The 22,850-nt window shown below is 43.1% G+C and overlaps 1 protein-coding gene across 1 annotated transcript in view; it reads left to right on the top strand.

Moving 5' to 3' along the window:
- Positions 1–22,850, top strand: part of fbxw7 (F-box and WD repeat domain containing 7) — an 85,315-nt gene that overhangs the window by 46,829 nt on the left and 15,636 nt on the right. Inside the window, exons 6-7 of the mRNA XM_061083490.1 lie at positions 18,154–18,236; positions 19,905–20,046. Coding sequence (XP_060939473.1) covers positions 18,154–18,236; positions 19,905–20,046 — 225 coding nt within the window. The remainder of the gene's footprint in view (positions 1–18,153; positions 18,237–19,904; positions 20,047–22,850) is intronic.

Here is a 22,850-nt window from a genome sequence, read left to right on the forward strand (position 1 = left end):
ATTTCTACAAGACCGAAAAACCAGAAGAGTTATTCACTCCTCACTTTAACAGTTTAAGAGTTTTTTCCTCTTCCTTTTTTGGAATTGCTCTACAGCCGTGTGTGTGTGTGTTGGGCGGTGGTTGGTTCGGGTTGCCCGTCTGTGATGGAGCCTCATTTGTTTCCTGAATGTCTAATCGGCCAAGTTCATGCCTTTGGCTTCCCACTGAGAAGGGGGTCCTTGTTCAGTGTCTGCCTGGCAATCCCAGTCACTGCTGCTGTCCCCGGCCTCTTGTGCACATTACCATACAGCTGTCCCACAGGATGTAGTGAGACAGACACCCAGGAGCTTCAGAGGGAAGCTGGGCACTCCCTCTCTCTCTCCTCCCGCAGATTCATCTCACAGGCAGCAGCCGCAGCAGATGGGCTGTGTAGATTAAACCACTTGGCACATGGCAGCTATTGTGGGCTGCCTATTGTGAAATTGAAAGGTCATTTATAGGGTCAAGGCTGAAATGGTGTGGCGAGCTCCGCCTACCATGCATGAACCGTGTCGCTGAAGGTTTTGGCTAATGATCGCGTTCTGGCGTGTCAGGAATATTGATCAATAGGCCACATGCTAAGAGAGACGCCGGCGTCACAGAACATGTGATACGCAGAAACACTGTGTGAAAGGATCTGCATTGTTTCCGTTAAAGTTGTTTATTAACAGAGGATTATTCTTTTATTTAATTACTGTAATGCCCAGATTTATTAAGAAATACATTTAGAGGCAGATTTGATCTTTTGGTCTCAGAAGATATTGAATATATCCGTCCCTAAATCGATCTTGAATTCCGACACGTGGCGTTAATGTCATGAAACATCGCAGAGGAAATAGAAAGTGACTGAAATCGATGAGACCCTTTTAACTTAAAAACTCAGGGTCCGTACACAGTTAGTTTAATCCAAATAATATATCACTTTATCAATCTTAAATTTAACCAAGTATTCATTTCAGCTACTATGAATTTGAATAAGTGAAAGTCGAGTTAAGGTACGTGGAGACATTTGCTTACCCTAACCCTACTTTGATAGCTTGTTCAGTTTGGTTCACTCTACTTTTCCTCTCCCCGAGCAGAATTAACCCCCGAGTTGTGTTCCACTGTTTTTGAAATACAGGCCAAAATCACCCAGAAAAAAGATGGCGTGGTTTTCTCAGCAGAAACACGGAGACCTTCCATGCTGCTGCGTTGTGAGAGTATGGTGAGAGTGTGTGTGCTGACGGAAGTCTATTTCTGGCGAGGTCGTTCCAACCTCATCTCCATTTTCCAGTCTTGTGCTCATTTCATTGACTTGCCTGTTGGCTGCGTAACTTCCTTGTTGGGAAAAGTGAAGGAAAAGAAGACGACAGCACGACATGTCAACTGGCTCTGCATAAAAAAGAAGTGACAACCCATCACATGGAGTATCTTTATACACATGGGAAACCTAATAACCCGTCTGGGTAAAGATTTTCTTTCTTATACAAGGAAATCCTTCTGATCATCGCTAAAACATCGACATTTCTCAGTCATTCTCATAACGTATGAGACATTTAACAATTCCAGCAAACTTTGTACAACAAACTTTAAAGGCCCATATCCTCAACTGAACCTTTAAGTGTTCACGCTTATCGGTTGGCCCCAGGAGAACGAGCGCCATTAGAATAGTCATGTTTACTTTCCTCTCGCCATCTGCCGCTCCGACGCCGGCAGTGGCTCTACAGATGCCGCTCCGCTCGCCCTCAGGCTGCGTGTCGTCAAGCTAGTCCGCTCATCAAGATATAACTGACAAGCTTCAGAGAATGGAGGGAGTCATTTGACAGCGTGAAATAACAAATAGCACTTCCTGCCGCAAGGTGAAAATTTGAATGTTGAAGCGTGTTATCGCTTGACCTGCGTGTTAAATGGATGTGGGTGTTTTCAAGTGAGTGCAACACCCTTGACCCTTAAAGTGAAGATACTGACGGGATTGACGAGGATTGTTTTGTCCGGCATTCTGTCGTCTACTTTGAAAATCATAACAAGGTCCATTCATCCCTTTCAGAGCAGAGAGAAAAATTAGCTCAACACCAGTGTTGTTTGAAAAAAATTTCACATATTGTTTTAACGTAATGCTGAGACCATTCAATGTGTAACTTTATAGTTTTTTTTGTTTGTTTGAAGACAAAGGACGGAGCTTTTTCAAAGGTTTGTTGAAAGACACATGCAGATCTGACAGAATATTTACTGAACTTGAGACAGAATTACCTGTTTGAAGAGAGAGTGTGAACAAAGACGTTTATAGAGGAGTCCTGCTACTCAACAGACGCCATAGCAACAGCCCGGAGCAAAACGCTTTAAGGGTTAATTTTTTATAATGTTTATAGGTTCTTTAATATCATCTCTGATGTCGAACAATATGGGTCTAATGTTTTGAACTACTAAACATATTAATATTCACTCACAGTTTCTGACTAATGCATATTTCTAATTCCCTCTGCCACTCCTGTTAACATGTACAAAGTGCATGCGTGTTCAAACCAGCAAAACAGTTTAACAGATTATTTAATTATTGCAGGGAATTAGTTAGTGTAGCTGGAAGTTGAAAGTCACTTAGTCACTCTCTGGTGTATCAACATCCGCCTGTCCCCAGGGCTTGTTCTGTGCTGTAGGACTCTAGATCTATGACAGTGCATCGTGTTTCCCTCTTGCAGGGCTCCCTGGGAATTGCCGTATCCATTATGCATGGCATAAAACACTACACATGAGCAAACAAATCAACAAACACCGGCACCTAGAAGTGTTTTTTCTAAATGACCCGATGCACACCTCTCCTCGTATCCGTTCTCTGCAAGATGGGAAGTGGGAGAGTGGTGTTGTCTGTGTAGTTGGTGTGTAGGAGGCCTCTAGGAGGATGTGTCAGAAGCTGTATGAGTCGGAGGCAGGGAGGAGGAGAAGACTGCAGCAAAAGCTGAATCGAATCAGTGAGACATAACCAATGTTTCCAGTGTATAATCCACCACCAGCAACTTTGGAATGCTTTCTAAAACACCGCTGAACGTTGGCCTCAAACTGTTTATCCTAACGAAACAATGCCAGTTTATCTTCAATGCAAATTCTTGTAGCAGATGGGTGAACAATGCCAGGCTAAAGTTCTTTTGCTGACTTTTTTTTATTTGACCACAAATGCCACCCTCTTCCTTCTTCGCACCAAATATATTTTCCAGCCATTCAGGATTTACTTTCAGCAGCAGCTGGTTTCTCCTTCCTCTGTCCTCCGTCTGTCTCCATGTTGCCCAGCATGGGATGCAACTCCTCAGGGGCCCCTCGCTGCCTACCCTCACAGCCAGACACATCCCCACCTCAGGATTCAATGGGCATATGGCAACCACCTACAACATCGGCCTCACCAATTATTCCTCCACATCTGATCAGTACATTTGCCGGATTTAACCAGTTCCGTGCTTCTCTCCTGATTCTACGTGGGTTGTCTGTTGTCCCTGCGTGTGTGGTGCTTATATGGTTGAACATCATATGCAGAAGAGTACAGCAATATGCAGATGTCTTCCACCGCTCATTAAATACATGCAGTCTGTTTCTTCTGTCTACAGCCACTGCAGTAGAATCAAGTATCTCTGTGTCTGTGTGTAAGGTGGGGTTGCAGGGGGTGAAACAAACATGCTTTCAAGCTATCCAAGGTTCACTGCTCCTCTGCCCTTCTTGAAATGAAACATTTATGACCCCTGACCTTTTGTCACTCCCTGTAGCCTTTTAAATCCTGGGAGACACGTCTCTATCAGCATCACTATCAGCCCTCCAACTATTTCCCCTACAGAAGTATGCCTGACAATACTGTCCTGTGTCCTTCCCCTGAACAACACATTCCACTCTTTTCTTCCTTTATACATAAAAACACTCCTCCTTTCATTAACTTGTTTGCCTCGGCCCAAAATAGCTACTTGATCCTCAGCCATACCAGGAAGGCAAGTTTCACTGCGTAGGAATAGTATTCAATGGCAAAAAACACTCTCTGAATCATCTTACTTATGATCATCCTCTGGTGCATTCTTTCTCCACGAGTAATATTCATTTTCCCCTCAGGCTGTTTTGTTAAGTAAGAGTCCCATGTCCTTTGTGTCCAGTACACACCACTTTAAGATGCCTTTATTTGTGAATATGTAGACATTAGGGCTGCAACTAACGACTATTCTGATAGTCGATTAGTCACCGATTATTGAAACGATAAATCGACTAATCGGATTATGAATGACACAAATTCTCAATTGCTCTTATTTAGCAAACAGCTTTTAAATTTAGCTTGAGGTTGTTCGAGGCATGTGATGACTGAAAATAAAGGCACAAAAGATTAAGGTAATAAGGGTACTGCTGACACAAAAGCAACGAAAAATCAAGTTTTTGTCCATTTAAAAGCAAGGACAGGCAAAGTGCTAATAAAACTAATAAATTAAAAATCAAGTATTCATTTTTCCTGTTAACAAAAATGACAGGGAAAGTAACATTAATAAAAACATCAACAAACGAAACTACAGTCTTCTTCTGACTAAATAATTATGATTAATAAAAGGCGTTTGTCAGGCAATAGGATAACATTTCGCTTTTAAACTCGTTAATAAAAAGTTTAAACCATATTTTTGTAATGGATGCTAGAATCCTGCGCACAGGTATATACGTGTATATATAACATCTGACAGAGGCGAGTCCGCATTGTCTCCGTTACGATGTCACACGTGACTACTCCTCCTCACATGTGCGTGTCCTGCTTCCATGGAGAGAAGGTCCGCTGCAACAAATACTGAAGGTAGTTTTTTTCGGGCTGTTACGGGTGAAGTTCTCCCGAACTTTTTACTTTCTGGTGCGCGATGCTGCTGCAGCGGAGGCCGGCATTGCTCCGTGTTTTGACGCTATTGCACATGCGCGACTTTCAGAGATAGGAAGGGAGCGAGATGGCTCACTCCTCAGCTGCTTTCATAAGCACCTCCGGTAAAACGTTTAGTTCAACTGCACGGCACGAAAAACACGTGCTATGACGTAACCAACGAATCATCGACAAGTAAATTCGTCGGCGACTATTCTTGTCATCGATTTTTGTCGACGACGTCGACTAATCGTTGCACCCCTAGTAGACATGTATATACGAAAACAATTGTCATCCATTTCATAGTTTTATTTCACCATTGGCTGAATTTGATAAATATGACAAGGTAACACTAGGGTCGCCGTTAGTAAAGTACAGTGTTGAGGCACATACCGATTTTATAACTTGTCCATCTGCCCCAGCGTCTGTTTGATTCTGTATTTTTTTTAAATAGACAAAAACACCTTTTGCTTCATTTGTGTGTCTGTGGTAGTCCCCATGATCAAAAAGAAAAGAGATGTTAATCCCATTTGTGTGGAAGCTGCCTATCTCCGACTATACTATGTATATTCCTATAAAATGAAGAGGGAAGATTTTATTTCTCTGCAACCTGACCTGGATATTTGCTACATTAATGGAAGCCATATTTAATAAACTTCTTAATTTAAGTAGTTTATTATGAAATGTATTAAGTATTTGAACCAAGTAAAGTTATCATTGAACGTGCAAGTTAATTAACCCGTTTCATTATTTGAACTTTTACATTTTCTGCCCAGTTAATTTACCGGTTCGTGTTTTTTCCCCCACTTTAATCGATTTTCTTTCATTCATACACACTTCATATATGTTCAGGGTGGTTGCTTCATCCTTTAAATATTCAACATGCACTTAAATACATTTTAAATATGTAGCCTTTTAAATTACATTCTCAATCACAGTATCCTGTTCTTTGCTTTAGTTTACATGTACTTAGATTAGATTTCTTTATTTATCCACACAACGGGGAAATTCACTTGTTACAGCAAAAAAGAGAAAAACAGAATTTAAATAACAGTGCCGAAGCAACAATAAAAAAGAAAGATCAAAATATATACACTACTAAACTACACATAATGAGAGTAAAAATATACAGAAAACAAAAACAAAAAACAACCTGCAAAACAGACACTGTGCAAAAGCAGGTACTGGGGAGAAAGTGGAGTGATGTAAGTGTTATTGTAATGAAAACAAAAGTATTATAAGTAATATTGCAACAGTAGTGACCATGATACAGAAAAAATAATTAAAAAGTAAGTGACCATAATATAAATAATACTACAAGATAGTATAAAGGAAAATATAAATATTGCAATGTAACCATTATAAGTGACCATGATATAAATATAGATGTAAAGTGTTGAATATTATTGTGCATAGTAGTGATCTGAGTAAAAAAATAAAAAATAAATAAGAAAAATAAAAATACAAATACAGCTATGGTGAGAGGTTGAGTGGAGATAAATAATAGACAGGGACTACAACATTATCAGGTGGTGCTGGTGTTGTAGAGCCTGACTGCAGCCGGGATGAAGGACCTGCGGAACCTCTCCTTCTTACACCGTGGGTGTAACAGTCTGCTGCTGAAGGAGCTGCTCAGGGACCCCACATTGTCATGTAGGGGGTGAGAGGTGTTGCCCATGATGGACGCCAGCTTGGCTAACATCCTTCTGTCCCCCACTTCCTCAATGGAGTCCAGAGGACAGTCCAGGACAGAGCTCGCTCTTCTTATCAGTCTGTTGAGCCTGCTCCTGTCTCTGTCCGTGCTACCCCCCCTCCAGCAGACCACAGCGTAGAAGATTGCTGAAGCCACCACAGAGTCATAAAAAGTCCTGAGGAGAGCCCTGCACACTCCGAAGGACCTCAGCCTCCTCAGCAGGTGGAGGCGGCTCTGGCCCTTCTTATAGAGGGCATGTGAGTTATCAGACCAGTCCAGTTTGTTGTTGAGGTGAACACCCAGGAATTTGTAGTTCTCCACCACCTCTATGTCCAATCCCTGGATGTTCACTGGTGTTAAGTTGGATCACTGGTGTTAAGTTACTTGCATAAAGTCTGGTCATGTCCACTCCAGTCTGCATGCGAGTTAAATTGCTGTTACGTTGCATCACTCATCTTCCCCTACAAACGTCCAAACCAAAGATTTATATACTTTCATGTGCTGCCTTTTTGATCTCCTTCAGAATATATCCATTATTGTGAGTCTCGCTTTGTGCCATCAGACATGGACGTCGATAGCAGTCAAGTAAAGCACTATAAAGGTTGTGCTATCACCCACTCTGTTGGTGGTCCAGCCGAGATAATACGGACAAACAGACACTTTAGACAAGAGCCTTGGCTTTCAAAGCATGTCCAAGCAGACACATCTAAACAAGATCAAATGTGCCCTTCACTTTCTGGAAATTGGATTGTGTATCATCATGGAAGTCACGATTTCACGCTTATCCAATGTTCGTTTCTTCGGTCGCTGTCCATTTGTGCCATTTCTCCACTCAACCCGACCATAAAAAAAATAAGACTGACGATATAAGAGCCTAGTTTTCAACTTTCAGCTGAGCAATCTTAAGACATGCTCACCCACCTTCATCCCAGATCGTCTTATCAGTCAGGCTCACCTGTCAGAGGGATCTACCTTAGTTTAATCTTCAGAAAAGGAAAGAACAACACTTGAAGTACCTCATCCTTGACACAAAGTGGCCTTCTTAGGCTTCTCTGGACCTTTTCAAGTGGCACAATATCATATTCACCATATTTGTCAGGCTGAAGGGAGTGTCTTTAGTTTTGCATCTATTTGGTCATTAAATGACGCACTGACATTTTGGCCTGATGATGCAACTTGATGAAAACTCAAAACTCAAAATCCCAATTCATACTCAAAAGGAACAATTCTTCCTTAGGGGACATTACTGTCTGTACCAAATAACATGGCAATCCCTCCAATAGTTGTCATGATATCACATATAAAATCATACATGTGTATCAGTGGAACATCAGATTTGCAGGATTCATCTTCTTGCCTCCATGCATGTTTGTCATTCCGATGGTATGCACTTTAGTACAATCTATTCCCTGTTGAGATATTTGAGTCTGAACTCAAGCAGTGGATCAACCAACAGAGGCTGTTATCCCCTGTAAAACCTGAGGTTAATGCTCTTGTGAAGGGTGAATGATCAATGTATTTGCTTGCATCATTGCTTATAGCAGCCTGTGTTAAATGGCAGCCTGTGATCCCTAATCCACTTAGATTAAGGTGAAATCTCAGTTCAGAGGCCATATTTTCCCTTTGAAAGCCTGTATTTGGAACAGCAAACATGCAGATGACCTCTTTGTTGGAGAGATAAAGGATAGTGCGGTTATAGATGATGTTCCAGATGAGATCACAGACGGGCTGAAATATTAAAGGCAGCGCGATGCACAAGTTTCTCTCGTGAGCTCGGGTCAAGGCATGTGACCGAGACAGCGTTGGAATGTCCCAACGTAGTCTCCCACCACCGTCTCGAGCATATTTAGGGATCGAAAGATGACAGGAAACACCCAGCAGGCACAGTTTGGCTCCCCTCCGCTTCATCTGGGATGCAGACTGGTAATTCTGGATGATTAAAGAGGTTTATTCGTTTCTGTGTAAATGTTCATGCTAGCCCCAGCCAAGTTTCGCCTGGCTCATCACACACACATTTCCATAACCCCACTTTCATTTCTGAATGAGATATGACAGCTCAGGCAGCATCCAAATGCAAAAGCGGATAGGTCTGTCATGGGAAAAGGGATTAGAAATGGAGGGAAATGTTAATACCTCCATGGTCCTGTACAATTTGCCATTAGAAGGTATAGTGTGTGATTTCCGTCTGAGGTACTTATCATATTCATATATTGGGTCCTCTGCAAGTAATATAACTTTAAACTCCAAATATTAAAAGTTTCATTACTACTTTCAAATGGGGCCAAATGCTGCTGTAGAATTTGGAGTCAGTCCTGACTAAATGTTGCTTTTCGCTAATTTCAGAACGTCACATCTAGCCTGAGGTCTTTGCCAGAGACACTTAACTTATTTCATGTAATATTTAAGTCACGTTCCCCTTAAATTTTTTCTTTGAAAGAATCTTAGTCCCTTCTCTGTATTAAGGATCTAAGTTTCGAGGGGATAGAGCTTGAGATTTGGGGCTTGGTAAATAAAGTTGATTTCAGACATTCCCTTTACATGAGGTGGATGATACAGTATAGAAGTTACTCACTGAATCTTATGTATAAGTAAAAGGTAATGGAGATATCAGGGGTGCTATGACTCTGAGGGGGTCACACATTTGTCTTAAGCTTTCTCAGTTCCCAGTATCCTACGACTGAGCTGCCGTACACTTTGGACTCTATGCTAATGGCCTTTTGAGTATGATGCTTATGATTGAACAACATAACGATTCCAAGCATCATTCCAGGCTTTAAAGATGCGGCGACACACATTTATTCATTGATTATCTGCACTACATTACGTCCACAGCTACAAAGTCAACACCTTGAGAACAATTTGTAATGCAGCATCCATCTTTATCCATTACCTTTAAGCAGTCAGATGTTGAAAGGTCTTTTGTGAACCGTTAGAAGTTGTCCCTTATCAAGACAAAAGGAGTATAATGAAGCTGCAATGCACAATGTTGTTTTAATGGATCTTGGCCACAGAGATTAGACAAGGCCATCTCCGCCTCGGAAGATGTTGGGTCAAGATTGGACATCTTCCAGGGGACATGCACAGTGTTTCCGTCCACTAGAGATGTGTATGGGCTGGGCCAGGGACGATTGTAATGATCACTGCAGCGTTGTTCTTGAAAAAAACCAATTCCATCTTTATTTTGAATGGCCAGTTTATCTTGATATTGTGGTGTTGCTTTTGTAGGATTACAGGGCAAAGCTTTACACTTTAAACACATGCCTTCTTTTCTACCCCCACCCACATTCAGCGTCGGAGGCTGTACTAGAAGTAGACTTGACAGATATTTGCATCAGCCTTTCATTGCATACATGCGTTTGATCTTTTGTACATTTATTTTCATCCTCATGTTGCCACTTGTTTGTGAAAAATGCAGCATTTGCTTGAATCTCCAGTTGCTGAATAACCGCCAATAATTGCAAGTGCTGACCCCTGTTCTCCATTTATTTTCCATGAACCCTATTGATGTCAAGAGATACCACTGGCATCCTGCTTTAATGTCGTTTTTTGACAGGACCTCTTCAAACTTGAATGATTCAGTCGCGTGGGTGGCTGTAGGATATGTTAATCCAACTCCATGCAGATGTTGCCGCTATTATCCTCGCCGAATGCCATGATCCATGGTTTCCTTATTCATCAAACCTCCCCCCACACGCATCGCATCTGTCCAGCGTGGAATGGGGCTCACACTTCACCTTTTCAGAAAAATCTATTAAGAGGGGACCCCCTAGTCCTCGTTTTTTCCCTCGGGGAGGACAATCGCACAATGACACAGCTCCCGTTTAGTGATGCATCACTGCCCAGGAAGTATTTGCCTCCTTCAAGTTCACCTCCTCACATTAAACATTTGCTCAACAAAGCCCTTTTTCTCACGTCGCGAAGCCCCCCCCCCGCCCCCTCAGGGATTTGCTGATTTTAGAATAGCTGACCAGTCACATTCCTCTAATCTCACTAGATTGGAAGTATAACAAAAAACTAATCCTGAGATATAATCAATTCAACACTGAAACTACTTAGACTCACTTTTTATTATTATTTTCTCTTTAATCCTCGAAGCCGGTTTACATATTGAAATCAAAAGATCAAAAACTACTTTTATGAAAGACTAATATCACAAGAACATCTTCACATTTGAGAAGCCACAGCTTAATTACACCTGCTTAAAATGACGAGTAAATGACTATCAAAATAGCAGCAGACGTATTTGTTTAATATTTTATTAATCCTTTAGTTTTTAAATCAGGTTAGAATATTAAACAGTTGCATCCAAAATGTCAACTGCTTTTCTCTGGTTGACTGCATTTTAAAGTATCAAATTATAAATAAAGATTTTATAGATGTAATGATATTTGTATTAATAAAAAACTAACTTTTTGAATCTGTTCATTAACTTTCTCCAGTATTTGCTGTAACCTTGGCACTGACGTCGGTTATTTCTGCAGTCAAACGAGACACGAGTTTCATTTCCACACAAGCTAGTTACCGCACTGCGATGTGATGCACGAGATCGTACACACCGTTCACCGTTAAGATATGGAAGACCAAAACTGAGTTTGCTCTGAGAGATATCCGTTAGCTGTGCAGCTTTACATCTGGCCAGCGGGATCTCGGCTTTGATAAGCAGGAGGTCAGTAACGGGGGGGTGGTGGGGGGGAGGCCTGTTAATGCTTTACCAACTGGCAGAAGGAGAGCGACAAAGGAGGCCACGGCCCATTCAAAGGCCCCAGCGCAACCCCTCTCGCATGCCGAGCATTCCAATGAGCTGTGTAAAGGTTGGGCCGGCCGGGAGCAACCAGAGGGCCTTTCTCATGAGGGCCACCTTAAACACACACAGACCAAAACCTTGAAACGGGCTGTCTGTAGCACTCTGGTGTCCGCTTACTGCACCTCGGTGCTTTGCTAGTTTGGGGAGAAAGTGTGACTAAAATGCACGGATTAGCCACCTGCCGTACAATGTCTCAGATAATCATGATATATATCTTTCACCATTCATGATTAGTGATTCCATTATTTTTTTTGTTTTGTCTAAATTACCATGCAGAAGGTCATGTCACGGTGGTTTCTTTGTCTGGTTCTCCTCCATATCAAGTCTCAAATTGTGAGAGATTTTAACCGGACCCTCTCGTGCCAAATGTTTGCCCTATAAACTTTCCTTTCTCTGCGAGGTCACTCAGTGATTACAGGTGTCAGCCGGGAGTGGCTGAACTTTATGCTCCGTCACCTGCGGAATAGGTCCCTTCCCACGATCCCTCATTGTGTTCGCTGTTTCCGTGATCAAATGCCGGTGTCTTGTGAGGTCAACGGTAGCAAATGCCCAAGACCCACTGAAAATAATGGCTTAGTCCATCTGGATATCTGAAACATTTCTGTGCGAGAAAATAATGCTGTTCTATGCCCCGAAGCTAGTAAACCCATGACGTTTAATTTAAGACGCACACAAATGTCAGTGTTAATAAATGGCAACTGGTCCGTTTAATGGAGCAATGGGCTTCAGGTTGCTCTCTGCAGCACATTGGCATAACACAGTTGACCAGAGGCAATGGTTCATATACCTTGTTCTCAATTTGTCCAAATTAATCAAACAAAAAGCTTCCGGTGTGTTTGTCTGGTATCGCTACGCAAAGGAGCAGCGCAGCCGTTGCTTGGTTTGTTTACCTGATGACTATTTGTCTCCTGGAAAAAGGCAGCGCGAGTTGTGACAGTTTACTTTCACCTGCACTAAATGTGCATTTATTTTTAAACCGAAGCTGTAGTAGCTGTTGTGCGGCTGTGCCTGTGGTGCTGTAAACTGGGAAGCAGCAATCAACCATTACCGTCCATACTGAAAATGCAAATATTGCCTTGTTCTGTGTGCGTGTGCAAATAAGCAGGTGCAGCAGACGTGATCCATTCACTCTGTCGCCTGATAGGTTGTAATGGCTGAGTACTTTGTGCTATGTGATCTGCCGGCTGCAGGTTGACAGTCTCTAATGCAGCACGGTGCATTACAGTCAGTGTGTGTGTGTGCTGTGCTGTGGTGTGACGGATGTATTCAGATTATTTACTCACTGAGTAAAAGTAGTAACGATTAATGCTCCCAGCTGAAATATGACCGACCCCTGAAGTGCCCCTGGCCTGTCGATAGTCGAGTCACTTACTAACTATAATAACAAATATTTGTTAGGATGTTTTTTTATTTTCTAAGCTTCTTTAAAGTACACAGTGTGCTTTAGATAAGGAACCATTTTCAAAAATATAGTCAGTGATGTGTGGCTTTGCTCAAAGCTATGAGTAAACAAGGGATGACTCAGTATTTCCCACATGAATCTATGGTGGTAATGAGGGTGCACGTACACAGAGGTCACTCTCACCTGCATCATATTCCCAGTGGCAGGCGGATGAGCTCTTCAGCCGAAACTGAGTCCTGACTGCGTGGATGTGAAAAACTTTGTGGAGACGATAGCGCAAGCGAGCATGCAAATATCAAAAAACTGTGATGGGGACAAATTAGAATATGACAGTCTAGATGATTCATGGGAAACAAGGAATGCCTAACATGTGCACCTTAATGAATCTGGAAAAGTGTGTGGATGTTGGGCATATAATTGGCCCCTCATGGCCCCCGAGTTAGAAAAATCCTAGCTCCGCCACTGCTCCATTGCCAGTAAAAGTACTGCATTCCTTTTTGTTCACTCAAAGCAGGTAGACAGCTTGTACTTCGAGATAATGAATAGTAAACGTGGGTGCGGTGCGTGGACGAGAGGGCCCCTGTCCCCCCATTATCACGCCCCTGCTCTCGGTGCGCACCGTGTTGAATGTCGGACTGCACCATTCCACCGGGGGGGGGGGGCTGTAATCCGATCCCGGTCGGAGGAGCCGTCGTGCAGCCTGTGAGGAGGAGGAGGAAGAGGAGGAGGAGGAGGAGGAGGGCACTGCTCCTCTCTCTGACGCGCTCCCCCGGCACTCCTCCCCCTTCTCTGCCGGGTGTCACCCTCCCTCTCTCTCCCTCTCTGCTCACTCCCTGCTCGGCGAGGCTGGTCGGCGGCGCATCGCTCCAACCTCCGGGAATCGTCGCATCGCATTGTTCACCCAGCGACCGTCTCCCCCAGTCTCCCCCAGTCGCTCCCAGTCTCTCACCCAGTCTCGCCCAGTCCGGAGCTCGTACTTCCATCCACCCCTCGCTCGCTCGCTTCTTTCTCTCTCCCGTCCTCCGATGTCTTTACCGGGGGAACCAGCTGGGCATGTCCACACCAGAGGCGGATTTACCTGAGACTCCCGTGTCCTAGCACTGTCCTGCTCCCGTCCTCCTCCCGTCCTCCTCCTCTTTCTCCTCCTCCTCCTCCTCCTCCTCCTCCTCCTCCTCCGCACTTCACTCCGCTGTCACCGAAGAAGAGGAGGCGAACACACCGGATTACAAGGATGGGGTTCTACGGCACTTTAAAGATGATTTTCTACAAAGTGAGTAGCATATCGTGTGTCACCTTGTGTGTCGCGGGTTCGATGCCGGACGACCCGCCTCTCTAGCGGCAGATCGTGCGTGGCCACTGCGGAGGATGAGCCTCGGCGGCCCGGGTATACAGCAGAGCCCCAGGGACGCTGCTGAGAGGTGCCCGGGCCTCCGTGTTGTGTTGGCTTAGCTCTGCGTAAAAAATGTTGTCATGTTGTCACCCCCCCCTTCCCTTGCTTGTAACTTCAGTCACGTACAGAAAACGGAGTGATTCAGTGTATTTGCATAAGGGTTGTGGCACATTGCATGTAAATGTGTGTGTTATTTCTGCGTTGTCCACTACTGAATTACGTGTTTGGGGCTGACATGATTCCATTTTTTTTGGCTCGATGCTCTCTGCACCTGAACTGTGGTCCTCCCTTTTTCGTGCACAACCTGGTAACTACAACATGCTGCATGAAGCGTGCTACGTGCAGATGGCTGGTATCACCTCTGCCTGTGTTTTTTAATACAGGGGGGAATATGGGGGGGAGGATTGGTCAGTTTCGGAGGGCTCACGAGCAGCCAGTTCCCCCTGCAGTCCTCCCCTGTTTCCCTGGTTCCTTACATTATGCAGCAGTGGTTCTCTTGCACTGACCGGAGTGACTGCGTGAGATGCATGCATGTGATCAGTCCGCCGCTTGCCTGTTGCAGTAAACCCATTCCCTGACATTGTGCACCCCCCCTCAGGCTCCCGGTGCAGATAATAGGTCACTGTGTCAGACTGCGTGAGGTGGAATATCCTTAAGGATGCCGGGGTGTTGTTTTATGCTGAATGGCAGCCGTAAAGTGATAGTTGCTCGGTCGGGGGGGTGATGCAGAGTACAAACGGGAGACATTTAAAGGGAATCCATTACGCAAAGGGTGTGTAACGGAGGAAAAAAAAAATGTTAATCACTCAGAATCTGACTCTGAAAATCCCTCGCGGTCAGAGATGCTGTGGTGGTGATTTGTACTCGATTAATGCTGATAATTACATGAAAATGTCATCTTTAACGAATGACCGGTTCATAGTTTTGAATGTTTGCTTGTTTGTATTCTCCATGTTTTTCTGATTCACTCGTTCCGAGATGTCAGGATCGGGAACTCAGCCCCTAGAGCAAATACGCTGTGTGTCCCTCTTGCCTGCACCAACAGAAACGGACTTATTAGTCACAAGACATACACAGCGATCGCGGTTTCGGTTATCGCCCGCTCCTACCGCCTGATTGCTCTGTCTCTCTCCAAAATGGCCAGTTATCAGATGCAAGTGTCTCTGCGTCTCTCGCGGTGCTGATTGACATGATGGAACTCTTTCATGTCGGCTGGGAACCCTGTCAGGAATAACGAGGGAGAGACGTTTCAAGTGACTGATGCTGCAGGATGTAGCCTCCGTTGAAATGAACCAACACGTTATGCAAGAGCGATGGCTGTCTTTAAAATATCATTAACTCTCTGCGTATCCATCTGTCGTGCTTTTTGACCAGATAGGGGGAGGAGGAGGGAGGACTGATTAGTAGTGATTTACAAACACTGCACTCTCTGGTTACCTTCTCCCAGACTGTAACACAAGAAGAGGCTGGATACATGCAGCGTTTTCTTTTTTTCCTCCTCTTCTTCATGCCAGTGTTTAGTTTGAGGTTTTTCTTTTTACATGTGCAGACACACAAACACACACACACACACACGCGCTCAAAGCCACTGAGCACTCCCCCCTTTTCCCTTTCAGGCTCTCACACTCTGAGACACACACACAAAACACACCCAACGCATGCATACACACACCCAGGCTCTCCCTGGCTACTGAACTGCCATTGCAGTGAGATCACTGCTCAAAGAACAAGGCAGTTGGGTTTGAGCGCCAGAACGTAACAAGAGGGAATATCTTATAAACCCCCCCCCCTTTGTGTTCTGTAGCAATCAAACAAGCTCCGTGAGCCAGATACGTTCAATATAGACAAGTGGAGCACAAGCTACATACCTGTGGTGCTTTTGAAGACACGTTTACATGGTTGTTGCCACTCTGATTAACTCGGCCGTCCCTTTTCTACACATTTCCACCTTGAATTACAGGAGCCTTCTTTCCACGGCTCCTCCCTCGGGCCACACATGAGCTGACATGTGAGGAGATCATCATTGGTCAGATCCGTCTAATGTCCAAAGGGCGACAAACCTGCTGAGCATGTTTGAGTGCGTTGGTCATGTACACATTCCTCTGTAAAGTCAGGAAGGTCTTATCAGTTGCTTTGGTGCATTGACTCCAAGCTGCATTTACACCCAATGCATGGATACAGTTGCTGCTAATCTAATTACCCATGAGCACGTCAGAGATTCTAAACATTATTTTCCGCGTTCCTTCGATACATTGCGTGCTGCTCTCGACAACTTGCCCCGGAGACTGAAAACACAGGGAGAGCAAACACACACTTACCAAATTATAGTGATGAACAAAAATGCAGCTTGAGGAGAGATGATAATCATCCCACTGTGAATTCATACAGTGTGGAGTCAAATGCCCGAGGCTTTTCCTGCAACTGTGCAATCGCATAAACACATCGTGAGAGCATTGTTTGCCTTGGAGACAAAAATAAAGTTGCATTTTAAATGTGGTTTCTTGCAGCAATAGCAGGGGAACAGATGGGGATTCTGTCACAGATTCGGTACAGGTTGCATCCTGCTGCACAGGCTGAAGTGTAATTGTAGAGAAACTGTCGCCAAATATTTTCATCCTAAAAGAAAGTACAAATTGTGGTGCCACAAGGAAAAAAAAATATTGTGGAATACAAAACCCACATGCTGCAGTTCAGGGATAAATCACCCTTGTACATGATGAAATGTTTTGATGGTCAAAATAGACCCTTGTAGCTGTGGCTGTTTTATTTTTACAATATTGCAGTTTTGTACTGAAACCCAGAGAGACATCCTTTTTTTAATTTAAAAGACGTTTTTGGCACTTTGTTCAATCTGCGTCTCTATGTGAGGCTGAAACAACAGGACAGCGGTCAAGTCATCGACCTAAACATGAAACACATCTAATTAATCACAGAACAAGGGCGGTCTGTCACATTGTATATCTTCTTTTGGCGAGACACTTAAAAATCCGCGCTGGGTTCCTCTGTTTGCTTGTTTATTCATGAGAGACTCTGCGATGCGATGGTGATCACTTGCATGTGTGGTGAGAAGCGGTGCCAGAGAGAGTGGCAGGCATGGGATGAAGTAAATTGGCTTGCCCAGTCCTTTTACACAGACTCCTTTGTTTGTGCTGTAGGGTAGGTGGTAGAACAGGGACTGGGTGGTGTGTGTCTGTGCTTGTGTGTGTGTGTGTGTGTGTGTTCATGCAGGTGATGGAGAATGACGAAGAGCACGGTTGCTCTGTTTTTGTTCTTTCTCGTATCAGTATGCAAAGAATGTCAGTGCCAAAGAACGCACATTTTACCCTCCCTGAAGAAGGTGTGTACATGAACACACTGTTCCCGTGGAGTTCTGTGTACTGTGTGGTTTCCTCTGGACGTTACAGGGTGTCTTCTGTTGCCCAAGGGTCACTGTTCACTAGTAATGTGCCTCCCAACATGGAGAATAATCAAAGTGAAGCAGAGCAGTGTAAAACAAGCACCTGCTTTGTCTCCTGCCGCCTCATCTCAGGTTGAGCAGCTTCATCTATTGGTGGCTCCAGCACCTCTCTGCTTTGTTACGGGCCATGTTAATAAACCGAATCTCTCGCCCGTCCATTAAAGATTAATTTCCCATTTGCATAAAGCTGTTGCAAGACTCTGGTGTCTGTATTTTATTATGCTGAATTTCAGACACAATGTTAACAAAGTCTGTAACTTGCAAAAGCAATTTTCTGCTTCCACCACTGTTTTTAAATATCCCATGAACTGGGTCTGTTCTTACATTTTTTCTTTTTCAAGAGCTGGCCTCTCTCTTTTAAAAGTAAAGTGACTTGGAAAGTTATCGGAGAGGAAGAAAAAACTTATATTCAGACCATTTCAGAAGTACCCTTGTGTTTATTTATCTCTTAGAAGGATGCAGTGTAATGATTCTATTTGTGTTTCAACACGGTCTCCTCCTGTGCTTTTGTGCTGCTTTCTAATGTCTTTCTTCTATATTTTCTCTTTTAGATGAAAAGGAAGTTGGACCATGGCCCCGAGGTCCGATCTTTCCCTTCAGGAAAAAAGCCCTGCAAAGGCCCAGAGTATCCCAGGTAAAGAAACCTGCATTTCACAAATTAGACCTGTACTGCAACATACTGCTTTTGTTTCCCCTCCTAGAATGAAAATAATTAAATGTTATCTCCTTATTTTCATGCTATATACATACAAAATGAGCCTAGCTGGAAAATTAATGATAAGTATATATCACAAGGTACGAACAAAGGGGCCTTTTGTTTTGAAACAGAGGGATGCTTCACATCTCGCTGTATCTCCAGCATGCAGTCCCACATGTTTCTCTAACCCTGAATATTTAATGCACGTGTTCACATGTAGCCACATTAAAATTCAGACTGAACACAGCCACTTAACTGTAAATGCCATGTAACTGGCTCCGGCTCAGCTTCCTCTCCCATTAAAAATGAATCAGTAATGAAATAGACCCCCAGATTCCCATTTTGCTGTCAGCAAGCACAATCTGAAGTATTGCGGGAGTCCACTGGCCGGTCTCTCCTGCTGCCCCTTGCATTACAATGGAGCACGGCTGCCCTTTGAAGATGCACGCTGGTTTTCACATCTCGGTTCTGTTGTTCACTCTTTTCAAGTCTCTGAATTAGAATTATACACTTATACAGCTGCCAGTTAAGTATGTATACTAGGCTAAAAGTAATGTAGTTCTGCAACATACCCTCACTTATTGTATAGCCTGACTAATTCATAAGTTGGCTGATAAATATCGTAATTCACAGACATATCCATATCAGCCTTTATGTGGAAGAATGATTTATGTTTGCGTTTTTCATTAAAAAAGATACTTTTCTTAACTTTTCCTATTTTTCGGGGGTTAAGTTTGTGTTATTTATAATTTAATAATTAGAATCGAGATCTACCTATGTCAGGATTTTCAGATTTTGTTCAGATTTGTTGATCAAACCTTGTGGTAATATCTAGGTATGTTATTTATTGCCGTATACAGATTGGTAGTTTTGTTATTTAACCTGCCCTCAAATGAAGAGGATAAAACAGAAGAAACACCTGCCAGTATTAAACAGTAATTTGGCAAATAATAAAGAGTTGTAATATTCTTTGAAACTAAGAAATGTGTGAATAGGAACATAAAATACCTTTATTGTTCTGAAGCCACACTGTTTTGATGTTTAGTTTGTATTTCATTGGCGTTCGTTAATGCAGAGTTCTTTTGACTATTACTCTATAACTATCCTAGTTGCTGTTTGAAGACAATAAATGACGACTTGGCTTTGTAAATTCAAGATACTTTAAAAACACAACTGATTATTTGCTCATATCTCATACATAATAAAGAATGGGTGGTTAATTGAAAGAAATTGCCATAAACAGAGAAAGAAAACAAGGTTTATGTGGTTCCACCGACAGAACAGCTGCTTTCCACTTGTGTGTGTTTTTTTTATTGCTAAATCAAACAAGTGAATGGGCAAAAATGCTTTTAAAGAACATCTTTAAATATTTAACTTAACAATGTAAGCCGTCCCATTTACCCGCAGGCCATCTTGAGTGTAGGCGCTGTTGTCAAAAATAATTCATAGTGGAAATATTAAAAAAGCCATAGTCATAATTTGTTTTTTAATAGAGCTCATTAATGGTGACTCCTTAATGTCTGTTGTTTATCTTCAATGTATGTACTATCTCTTCTCTTGTTTGTAATACTTCAACTAAGTTTTCTTTTTCCCTGTGAAATTCAGCCCGACGGGACTTGTTCCATGTCCATCCACACCCACCACATTTGGCCAAATCAGAACAGCCAACAGTCAGGGGCAACAAAGACGGCGTATCACCTCAATCCAGCCACCTACGGGTCTCCAAGAATGGCTCCGAACATTTCAGGTGAGACTTATTCCCCTCTTCTCCTTCTTCCCTCCCAGGTGAATCTGAACCCTGGAGCAAAAGCTCATCAAAAAGCAGATGATGTGCCCAATCAATGTTCACTTAGTCCCCGAGATAATTGCCGCCGTGTTGTTCTGGCCCATCACATTACCACAGGCACTGTTGCGTGGAATTGGAATTAGCCGTACCTGTTCATAGTAAAAAGAGTTCTAAGACTAATGTGTCTTCTGTGGACTTATAGTCGGTGTTAAAAGTTGAACAGATGTTGTCGTACTGCAGGAGGATCCAAGCTTCATTTGTCTTTTACTGCATCATCCAAGGACAGAAAGGCAGACTTCAGGTTCCTTATGAAGTCAGTTTGTCCATCATAGGCAAAATGTGAAAAGACGCTTGTTAACTTGATCTTATTTTCAACCAATTCAGGGAATTATTGTTTGTGTCTGTAGAGGCTGTGAGCACACGGAGACATTCAGAAAGCATTTAGACCCTTTTACTTTTCCATATTTTATAGTGTTGCAGCTATATGCTAAAGTAAAAAACAAAAAAAAATATTAGTCTATACTCAACACCTCATATTGACAAAGCCAAACAAAAAGCAAAAACAAAAATTTAGGGGGTTCGCCCCGAAAGAGATGGGAGAAACTCGCAGAAGTACTATTTTCTCTTTCTGATATTGGAGGTATTATGTGTAGAGTCATGAAGGAGAAAATCATTTTAACTATTTTAGCATCATCCCCATCGGACCGGCCATTATGAGCACCGGGAGAAATCCTGCCACATCATTAGGTCAGACGTGGGTTTTGATCGACACAACCCAGCTCCGACCTGCCGGTCAGACAACCAGCAGTTAAAAACTCTATTTACAATCTGTACATTCCCCGGTCCAGTCCTTGCCTGTAGCTGCTATTAAATATGAAAGAACAAGTACAAAACAGTGTTTTTCTGCAGGGACAAAAACTCAGACTTCTGGTATTTTTCGACATTGCACTTAGAAAAAAAAACCACACACGGTCATGGCAAAGTCACATTTTTACATTAAAGGATTAGTTTGTGAAGAAGATGGGGAGATAGATTGAAAGCATTCCTAGTGTGTCCATTAAATATGAATCTACAGCCAGCAGCCAAATGTCTTTTCTTATAAACAAAAACGAGCATAATCTGCCTGCCAGCCACTGTAAGGTCACTGATTATCCTGTTAAATCTAGTTAGTTTAATCTCTTCCAAAGCCTGTTTTTAAATAACAAAGACAAGTTGTGATTTTATGGAGATTAATGTTTGGGGCTTTTTTTTTGATAATACAGCAAAAATGCATGTTTCCCAAAATGCTGGACTATGGCGTATAAGGAACACACATACAGGAACATCTAGCTTGACTTCACATGGCTTGAATACATTTAAATAAAACATTAAAGCAGAGCTCGTCACCATGACTGACACAACAGATGAAATAATTTCCCCCTCAGCGTCTTTGGAGCTCAAACTTCAGTAAACCTTGAGGTTGCAGTCTTTTTGAGTGCTTGATCTTTATTGAACTTAGTAGGACTTTCTCTGCAGATACGCCATTGTTTCCCTGAATGGCTGATCCAATGTATTTTATCAGTAGCCAATTATCGTGATGATATTTTGATCCAAAGAGTAATCTGAAGCCTGGAGCAATTCTGACTTTCCTGCCTGTTCAAATCTCAGCTCTGTGATCACAGATGTTGACTTGTGAAAGAAGCTTTGGGACATTTAAGGAAGTGGGTCTGACATGTGGACAGGAAATATGTGTTTACCCACAACAACACACTGCAATTAACCTCTTGAAGTGAATATTCAGGGACGTTCTCCTGCCGTGTTTACAGCCTCATAGGGATTAATGAACAGTCTTGAACTATAAATGAACTTGCTTGTTAAAAAACATTTTTGCGTGTTTGCTTGGAAAACAAACATAACGGCATTAAATACTTTCCAATGCTAAAGCAGGTGAAACGCATAATCCCCTCTCAGGTTTGGGAACTGTGAAACTGTGGTGTTGGAACAAAAGGTCTCAGAATCTATGGGAGAAAATGGTGTAACTCCTGAGTAACTAATACGTGGTCCTCCCTGTGTTCGGGGGGGACGTTTCTAAACCCCCTGATTACCTCCGCAACCAACACCTCCGCCTCAAGCTTTTAGCTGCCAAATGACAGGTGGTATGCTTGTGCCTGGCTCTCCATCCTGCCCACCCTGTAATCATTGTTGGATTTCAGAGGGAACAAACAACCGTGGCTGTTTTGTGCAACACACAATGCGGCGCAATTCAGCAGCCGGCATTTTAAAAACTGAATGTTCACGCAGGAGAACCAAAAGCCCACCAAGCTCTAATAATGCTGCTGATGATCTGGTTCTTGATGTAGAAATGTTCCACTAACGTGTCGGCTGCGAGCACCAGGGAGGCGCCTGGAGCTGCTCCCTGCTGCCGTGCAGGACACGTAGGGAACATTAACAAGTTACAGACACGTTACACCAAGCCACTTCTTTCCATGAAGCTCTAATCAGGGTGTCGGACTTGCATAAGCTCACCGGAGCATTAAGATGGATGGTGAGAAACTAAGACAATCAGCCTGTAACGCCCCCCAGCGCTGTTTTCAGTTAACGCTGGGCGGTTACAGCTGTGATGGGTGTGGCCGTCCAGATGTCACCGTGCAGCTAGGTATGTGCTGACAGTGCTCGAGCTCGGGCATTAACACCTGTGATGGCCAACTTGCAAAGTTTATTTTAAGAACCTCTGGAGAGGAGAGAAGAGAGAAACAAGTGCAAACTGCGCTGAAGTAAAAAGAGAA

This window comes from Limanda limanda, chromosome 2 (genome assembly GCF_963576545.1).
Source record: "Limanda limanda chromosome 2, fLimLim1.1, whole genome shotgun sequence".
Classification (NCBI taxonomy): Eukaryota; Metazoa; Chordata; class Actinopteri; order Pleuronectiformes; family Pleuronectidae; genus Limanda; species Limanda limanda.